Genomic DNA, 10,000 nt, shown 5'->3' on the forward strand with positions numbered 1-10,000 from the left:
TTATGATTTTAATATTATTATTATTATTATTGTTATAATTATTATTTAATATAATATTTATATTATATTGAATAAAACGTAATAAAATGAAAATGAAAATAAATCTAAAATAAATTAAAAAATTAAATTGTTTCAATCGTCTGTATGTTTTGTCATTTATTATATTATTATTATTATTATTATTATTATTTAATATAATATTTATATTATATTGAATAAAAATAATATAAAATAAAAATAAAAATAAATAAAAACTTCAATTTTCCCTTCAATTTTCTGTATGTTTTGTATTTTTATTCTTTTGCCATTTTTGCATTAGCAGACTTTATTGGAATCAATTATGAATCGTGTCTACTGTGCATTTGGTTTATTGAGCACTATTTCTGTGACGTTATTTATCATGCTTTGTCACGGTTGCCATAAATCTAGCATCTGTGTTTGCTGAGACATGTTTTCCCTCCAATAAGTGGCAAGTTTTGACTCAGATGATCGTCTTCCATTATCTACCTGCATGACTTCACCTACCATCTGATTTTACATATCCATTATAACGATGACACAAGATTTCATTTTAGGACTAGACCTGACAGTCTGTGATTAATTATATCAGTTTTTTTTTATTTTTATGTCCCTTGTTGAATAATGACAACACAGCAGCCCTGAGGTGTTCATTACCGAGTTTCATCCCGAGCTCAGGGCACATGTCATGGAAACACAGTCTCAGAAAACAGCCTCTATCACTTACTTTCCGCTCGTTTACATCTCAGATCTCTCAGTTTCCTTCAGGGGGAAGAGCTCAAGCTTAATTAAACTCTGAGCTGAGATGTTTCTGAGCAGGAACCAAGAGATTCGTGTTTGACCTTGAATCACATCATCTCACGCTATTATCATCATCATCATCTCTCCTGAGTGCTGACGGATCAGAGAGCATGCGGTATTCAGTATTATGATGTGATAATATAGGTACAGTCATGATTTGTTTGAGCCCGAAACACTTTATTATAATTTATTCATTTAGTATAATGTACTGGATGTATTAGTTATATGCTTACTGTGATTCACTGATTCTGTGTAGTAATATTCCCATCAACCAATCAGAATTTAGACTTAGTACTACTTAGGGGTAGTAAAATGTTTTAGTAACATCAGGCTATTATTATTTCTGTCCTGTCTCAGAGGTAGTATGGTTATTACATACATACATGCATGCATTACAGCTCATTACATTATACAAACAACAGGTGGCGCTATTGTAAATTAACGGCTTTAACTGACCAGGTTAGACTATGTGACCCTATCCATCTAACCAAACTTAATTTTTCCTATTTTTCTCTCACACAGTGATGCTAGACAGGATTTCGGCTCGGTCACATTTTTCCAGAGTTTTGTACTGTTCGAAGGAACACTTGTTTTTATTTAATGCTCCTTTGCCATGTAATAGTCCTTCTGAGTTTTATAGGCGACGATGGGCACCGTTACCTTCACGCGGCTGTATTGCGCTCGTAACTCTTGCGTGTTTTCCCAAGGGTACGGCTGGCTGAGTGAAATTACTCGTTGCGTGCCGCAGCAAATCAAACCGCTTTATGACTTTTCAGACAAATTTATAGCCTCACAATCGGCCTGTTTCTGCTATTACTTTTCATTGTGCCATAAAGAACAGATTCCCTGTGCCACATCGACCACAGCCCCGAACGGCAGGCGCTTTTTAACCAATGCATTGCATTTTTTATGAAGTGATTGAATGTTTGCACAACACCGACAGAGTACGATAGCGTTCCAGTCACGCGTGGTTAAATGAACAGTAGTCAGATTTGTGTGAAATACAGCAGCGTAAGTGGGATGTTGTAAGCTGGAGAGCCTTTACTGAGAAAGTCAAGATGGATGTTACGCCCTCAGTGATCCATGAACGCACACGGAGAGCTGTGTAATTCACTTTAAAGAGCGAGGGAAGAATTTAACGTAGCCTTCACTTCTACATCGCTACTGTTTCTTTGCCCACTTCCTCTGTGTGAGAGACTCAGAAATTGTGGCTTTTGGAAAGAGACAACTAAGGGAAAATACAGACTTAAAATGGTAGTTCATCCAAAAATGCACATTCTGTCATCATTTACTCGCCCTTAAGTTGTTCCAAACCTGTGTGAGTTTTTTTCTTCAGTTGAACTCAAAAGAAGATATTTTGAATAATGTGGGTAACCAAACGGTTTCTGGTCACCATTGACTTCCATTGTATTTTTTGTCTGTATGGAAGTCAATGGGGACAAGCAGCTGTTTGCTTGCTTACCCACATTCTTCAGAATACAGAATATGTTATTTTGTGTTAAGCAGCAGAAAGAAACTCATACAGGTTTGGGACAACTTGAGGGTGAGAAAATGATGACAGAATGTGCATTTTTGGGTGAACTATCCTTTAAGAAAATATGTGGATTAATTATTACATGCATGTGTAAAACGGGGATGTATAAACAAGAAATTAACACAAAATATCACAGGCTTATGTGCATTATGTGCAATCCTTGAACCCAAAATGCATCTGGATTCAGACTCATTTTACTTTGATTATGTTTAGTTTCCGTTGTGACAAATGCTTTTATATTAATTCAGCTGCAGCTTCAGTATTGCATTTGGTTGTTTGGCCTTTATGGATTTATTTACACTGCCATTCAAATGTGTTTTTATACATGTATTATGTATTTATTTTATTATCTCTTTAAGAAATTAGTACTTTTATCAGCAAAGATTAATAAAATTTATCAAAAGTAATATTAAAGACCTTTTTCTTCAAATAAATTATTTCTATTCATCAAAGAATTGTATCATGGTTTCAAAAAGAAAGAAAGAAAGAAAGAAAACAAATAAAAAATGTTTCTTGAGCAGCAAATCAGCACATTAGGATGATTTATGAAGGATCATGTGACATTGAAGACTGGAGTAATGATGCTGAAAATTACATTTGAACATATATTCAAATAGAAAACAGTTATTTTAAATTATAATATTTCGCAATATTTTTATTTCACTATTTTTGCTGCCATTTTGATCAAATAAATTCAGCCTTGATGAGAATAAGATACTTTTTTTTTTTTTTTTTTAAAACACATTTAAAAAAATCCTTTTGAACAGTATCATGTAAAATAAAAAATGAGGAATTATTGAAGCCCCTCATGATGAAAGATCCTCATAAATGTGACCCTGGACCACAAAACCAGTCTTAAGTGTCAATTTTTCAAAATAAATAAGCTTTCCATTGATGTATGGTTTGTTAGGATAGGACAGGATTTGGCTGAGATACAACTATTTGAAAATCTGGAATCTGAGGGTACAAAAAAATCAAAATACTGAGAAAATCGCCTTTAAAGTTGTCCAAAGGAATTCTTAGCAATGCATATTACTAATCAAAAACGACGTTTTGATATATTTACAGTAGTAAATTTACTAAATATCTTCATGGAACATGATCTTTACTTAATATCCTAATGATTTTTGGCATAAAAGAAAAATCTATAATTTTGACCCATACAGTGTATTTTTGGCTATTGCTACAAATATACCCCAGCGACTTGAGACTGGTTTTGTGGTGCAGGGTCACAAATGTGTTGATGTCTTGGCTAATGTTATAAATTGCTTTGGAAAACTAACATCGAAGGCTTTCTGATCTCAAACTCCTCATCCTCTTACAGCAGGAGAGCAGCGTGAGAGGAGGTCTGAGCACAGAGGACCTGGCGCCTCCCAAATCGGTAAGAGCTGAAAGAGCTCCCGTCCCATTAACAAACACCCAACACCTCATCTGAGTCCCTTTAAAAAAAGCCCATATCTCACAGATGCTCAGCCTCATCATCAACTTGAGCATCTTCTACTCATCTTCAGTGTACTGACATTTAGGGCATGTTTGATGATTTTCTCTCGAAGTCTATCTTTAACATTTAAACCTCTTCTCAGGATTCTACAGTGATACATCAAGGCCACGCCCCTCAGAAGCCAGTGCGAAGAAAGCTCCACCCTGAAAGTCAGAGTACCACGCCCCCCTCGGCCACGCCCTACTCTGCTGCAACATTGACCAAATCTACACAGAGGTCCTTATATTTGTATTTATTTTTTTTAATGGCAGTGTTTACAATAGCATATTATAGCTTAAAGATTATTTACAAAAGTAAAAGAGTTAAACAAATATATTAGAAAATGCAATAATAATAGTAACAATTTCAAATGTGTTAAATATAGAATATTATATAGGAATGGCAATATTTACAACAAGTGTTGACAATAACATATTCTCTAGATTATATAATAATAATAATAATAATAATAGAAATAAATGATAATAATCTAAAATGTATTAAATCTATAATATAAAATCAATACAAGAATGGCAGTGTTTTCAGTAACTATTTACAAAAACATGCTATAGCTTAGAGATTACTTATAAAAATAAAAGATTAAGCAAATTTGTAAATTAGAAAAAACCTAAGATCCAATATTAATAAAATTATAAAATGTATTTAATATATATAATATAAAATATTACATATACAAGAATAGCACTGTTTACAGTAACTATTTACAAAAACATGCTATAGCTTAGAGATTACTTATAAAAATAAAATAATGTATTACATTTATAATATGAAAATTAAAATATACAAGAATGGCAATATTTACAATAACTGTTGACAATAACATATTATATGTTAAATATTACATATAAAAAATAAGCAAATACATAATTTAGAAAAAACAAAGATGCAATATTAATAATAGTAATAACAAAATGTATTAACTATATAATATAATATATTTAAGAAACATTAATACTAAATATAAATCCTAAAATGAATATATCAATAAACACAACACAACACATCAGAGAACAAACAGCATGTATCAGTGATTTATAAATGCTAAACAAGTGGGGTCATGAATTGAACACCATTGAAAGCTCATCTACACATGCATACACAGGTGATGATTATCCGCTCTTGTGTTCCAGGCCTGCACCCAAGCAGAAGAGAGAGATCCAGATGGCCATAAGGAAGAACCGAGAAACCAACGCGGTCCTGACACGTCTCAACAGTGAACTACAGCAACAGCTAAAGGTGCCCATTTATGACCACTTATACTTAGTTCACTCAAAAAATTAACATTCTGTCATCATTGTCTCAACCTCCTTTGCGTTCCATGGGAGAAAGAAAGTCATATAGGTTTGGAATGACATGAGGGTGCGTACATGATGACAGATTTTTTTTTTGGTCAAACTATCCCTTTAATTTTTTCTGGTCTTACACGTGGTTATTCCAAGAAGCCAAGACATTAATAAATAAATGGCATCCATTGATGCCTAAAATGTTAGCAGTCTCATGTGATCGGATCTGGAGCTTGAAGCTGTCTGTTCACACATGGTTAGTTTTCTAGATGGGCAGCACATACTATTTCCGACACCTCTAGCCAGACCGATCAAATATCTGTTCTAGTCTGATATTGGACGCATGCAGCTCTTATATATAAACACAGGCAGCTAGTGTTTCCCTGAAGAGTTATTGAGTGACTGGAGATGGCCTAGAGTTGCAGTCCTCAAATCATTCAGAGATCCGCTCAATGAACACACACGCACACACACATGCTGGCTTTCTAAAAATGCAAGGTTGGACTCCGGTTCAAGCAGTTGTCTTCTTTAAAATAGTGCATCCTGCAGCAGCTGTTGTGTTTGAAATGAGGCTGAGATGTTTCTCGTGAGCATCAGAATGTGCTTGGAAATGCATTTTACCACCAACAATGAGAGCAGAAAGAGAGAGTGAGGGAAATGAAAAGCGAAAGATGCTAGACTGCTGCTCATAAATGCCCATGTGCAGATCAAGTTGCACTGCATGCTGGGAACTGTTAACCTGTGAACTACCGTACGCTTTTACAACTCTCACATCACAAAGTTTTTGTTTTCTAGATTTAAGGTCCTTGCACACCGAGATCCGAAATTCTCATCTGAAATTTTCACACGTTAAAAAATAAATACAACATGATGTGCCAATCACGTTTACACACTGCCGAAACTTTCGTCCATCTTAAAAAAAAATTGGATCGGGTTCAGTTTACTGCGTTTTTCACATCCGTATAGCAAGCATTTTGAGAGGTGTTTTGACAACCTCTCTAAGCAATCTCAGGATTGGATGGACCCAATATTTTATATTTTTTTTCTCTTTTTAAGAAGAGAAAGGACAGCAAAATCATCCTTGCTTAATTTAGTTTTTGTTTTTTTTCCCCCGCAACAGTTTAATTGATACGTATCGGACTCGGTGTGCAAGGTTTCTGTGCATGACAAATTTTTAGGATGACGAACACACACAAAAAAGAAACGCACATGAAAATGGACTCGGTGTGCAAGGATGTTTACTCCTAGTTTTGAGAACATTCTTGTTTTATTCAAATTTTTTTCCAATTTTATTTATTTTATTTTTTACATTTATTTACTCAGCATACAGTACATTATTAAATGTAAATATAAATGTAAAATGTAATGTAAATATAAAATTTAACTTTTATTTTTAAGTTTTAAATTTAGCACCTTTATTTCATCAAATTTTGCTTTGATGTAAGGGTTAAACATTATTTAAATATAATTGACAAAATATAATCATTTATGTATAATCAATTGTCTAGTGAAACTAAAGTGTGCACTATAAATTGTAAGATAAAATTGTTGTTAAAGATGCACCGATTCGTATTAAATGCGATACGTTTTTTTTTCTTTCTCAAAATAAATACAAATTAAACCACTAAATCAGTTTTAAATGTTCCAAGTGAATTTAGGCCTCAGAAAATTTTCATTTATAGTATGAAAAATGCATATTGATTTTGAGATTTGCTAAAGATTATGTATAACAATATTATTAAATTATTAGTGTTTTAAATGTGAACTTTAAGTAAGGATTACATGGTGGGTAATATAAATGTAAAAACAGGAGAAATGAGCATGCACAATAGAAGATCCAATATTGCCTCTAACTTTCATAGTGGAAATGCATGACGTTTGGTGAGATTGAGCAATGACACCATGTATGGAGTATCAGATTCACTGATACAGCAAGACATATATTTCAAAAAGCAGTCAGACGAGTGCAGATATTTGAGAAGATGCTCCTGATGGGTGTCAGATCAGACTGTGTGTCTGTGTCTGTCTGGATTGTTCTAGAAGATACGTGATATACGGGACTTTAATGACAAATGAGGACAGGTAGCAGTAAATGTTCCAGAAACATCAGTGAGCGTCAGACCAGCCGCTTTCATCCTTTTGTTTGATGTCATCTGAAGGTCATGACCTCAGGTCATTCTGACCAGCAGTCAGTGGCATTCCTCATATGACAGATGTCTGTGTGCTCAAAACATTTGTCAAATGAGGATCAGCTTATTAGTGCTAAACCAAGCAACGCTTGTACTATTGCTCATATTTGAGATTTGCAACCACTCAAAACACCCTAGTAACCTCACAGCAACACACAAATTCACTGAGAAAACCTTAGCAACTGCATAGCAACACATTAAACCCACCCTAGCAACTGCACAGTAACACAGTAAATTCACTCAGAACACCCTATCAACCACTTAGAAACACACTAAACCCACTCAGAACACTCTAGCAACCGCAGAGCAACACCATAAACCCACTCAGAACACCTTAGCAACCGCATAGCAACACCCTAAACCCACTCAGAACACCCTAGCAACCACATAGAAACAACCTAAACCCACTCAGAACACTCTAGCAACCACATAGCAACACATTGAGTCACTCAGAATACCTTAGCAACCTCATAGAAACACCCTAAACCCACTCAGAACACCCTAGCAACTGCACAGCAACACCTTAAACCCACTCAGAACACCATAACTTCACACAAATCCACTCAGAACACTCTAGCAACCACACAGCAACACATTGAGTCACTCAGAATACCTTAGCAACCGCATAGCAACACCCTTAACTCACTCAGAACACCCTAGCAACCACATAGCAACACACAAATCCACTCAAAACACCTTAGTAACCCCATAGCAACACCCTAAACCCACCCCAGAACACCCTAGCAACCGCATAGCAACACACAAATCTACTCAAAACACTTTAGGGACGCCATAGCAACCGCACAGCTACACCTTGTCATGGTGACAGTGAGTTCTGCATGTGCACACAACACTGAAATCATGTAAATATCAAGTTGTTGCTTACAGAAAAGTTTGAGGAGATGTGGATTTGGATGAATATCGATCAGATCGCTTACGTTTTGGCTTCAGGTTTTTCACTGTGAAAGAGCGGAGGATATTATACAGGCCTGAAGGAAATGGTGAAATGAAGTCGAGATTAATTGAATCGAGTCAGCTTAGCTTATCTCAGATCATCACGGCTCTGTTTCTTTCTCCTCTTCATAAGGTTGTGCATCGGGAGCGAGTTACTCTGGAATCCCAGCTGGAGTTGCTGCGGCCCGTGGCGTCGACCTGACCCAACCCGACCCGCCACGAGCTCGCTGTCCCGCTCTTTCTGTCTCTATAGTGTCTAATGCTGTGAGTTGGGACAGGATACGCACTTTAAGTGACCAAACTCTTGGGACGCCACAAACACTGTGTCAGAAGCACAGGAAGAGGATTTTACCTCCACGGAAGAACGTGAAGAATTCTAGGAAGTTTGTTCGGTCAAAAAACTCTTTTTGTTTTGTTGGTTTTGGGTTTGTGTTTGTGTGTTCCTGCCTGTTTTACAGCAGAATCATGCTAACACCGCTAAACCGCTAGTTACACAGACCAATACAAAAGAACAGCTTCAGTATTTCACTTCATTCCAGGAAACTGAAAATCAGTTGATGGTTTATGCAATGGATCTGGTTCTATAACTGCACAAATACATAGAGTAATGATTTAAACTACTTTTTTAATTTATTTTTTTATTTTTGTTGCCATAATTTAGAAAACATGAATTTGTTTGAGGCTAATCCTGTTCTACCAAGAATAAGCTTATAAGGGTGAATATCATGAAAAAGTCAAGACACATTTCACCCCAAAAACAGAAGAAAAAAACAGAATTAGAATTATAACGTTCTAATAATAATACAAAATGATATATGTGTGTGTGTGTGTGTGTACATTTTTAGATTTTAATACACATAATTATATGTGTGTGTGTGTGTGTGTGTGTGTGTGTGTGTGTGTATAGATAATTATTATTTTATATATAATAATATTGATAATTATTAGAATAAATATTGCATTTGTGTGCATATAGTAAAGCCTATTAAGAATTGTTTTATGACGATTAAGTCCATTTTAATCATTAACTAAAGTCAGCACAACAAATAATAACCTGATCATAATAATATGAAAGATTTGTTTTCCATTACAGTAATTATTAATAACACTTTGTGGAATGAATTTTTTTTTCTCAAATATAATTTATTCTATCATAATTTCTATAATTTTTTTTCTTTTGGTTTTGGGTAAAAAAATAAAATCTCTCTTGACAGTTTTTGTGTGATTCGCCCGTGATGAACACTGTTGAAAAGTAAGTCAAATGTAGAATAATCATTACTTTGTGTGCCGGGACAAAGAGTGGTGGATGTGTTGTAGAGACTCTTCAAATGTGAGTGTGTTTGTGTTCATGCATGAAGATGAACGTTTACACTGAAGAGGCATTTATTTTTACACAGCTAGTTCTGACGGCATGTTGTATGTGAGTAGTTTCACAGTACAGGACTGTTTATGACTGGAATATTAGAATACGTAGACATACCTGTTGAATGCCACATTAACCTCAGATCAACGAGGGTGATCCAGTGATTGTGCTTGTAATGTATTACAAAAACCATCCATCCATTTTTGTTTTTAGTTTTTCTTTTATTGCTTGCCATATCTTAACTATTATTTCTAACTTTTCTGTAATTTCTTAAGCATTTATTACAATCCTAAAAATCATTTTTGGGGGTAATTACAGTAATTATGAAATGTCAAAAAAGGTTGATTGTTTAAAAAA

The 10,000-nt window shown here is 34.8% G+C and overlaps 1 protein-coding gene across 3 annotated transcripts in view; it reads left to right on the forward strand.

The window, feature by feature from the left end:
- The window catches only part of reps2 (RALBP1 associated Eps domain containing 2), a 47,171-nt gene that overhangs the window by 36,931 nt on the left and 240 nt on the right, over positions 1-10,000 (forward strand). For 2 of the 3 annotated variants that reach the window (XM_058764304.1, XM_058764306.1), the window contains exons 16-19: positions 3,678-3,734; positions 3,937-4,070; positions 4,985-5,090; positions 8,414-10,000. The exon at positions 8,414-10,000 is cut by the window's right edge and continues 240 nt beyond it. In XM_058764304.1, the coding sequence (XP_058620287.1) occupies positions 3,678-3,734; positions 3,937-4,070; positions 4,985-5,090; positions 8,414-8,482 (366 nt within the window). In that variant the 3' untranslated portion in view covers positions 8,483-10,000. The remainder of the gene's footprint in view (positions 1-3,677; positions 3,735-3,936; positions 4,071-4,984; positions 5,091-8,413) is intronic. The other variant, XM_058764305.1, reaches the window with a different exon arrangement.

The sequence above is a fragment of the Onychostoma macrolepis genome, chromosome 23, assembly GCF_012432095.1.
Source record: "Onychostoma macrolepis isolate SWU-2019 chromosome 23, ASM1243209v1, whole genome shotgun sequence".
Taxonomy (NCBI): Eukaryota; Metazoa; Chordata; class Actinopteri; order Cypriniformes; family Cyprinidae; genus Onychostoma; species Onychostoma macrolepis.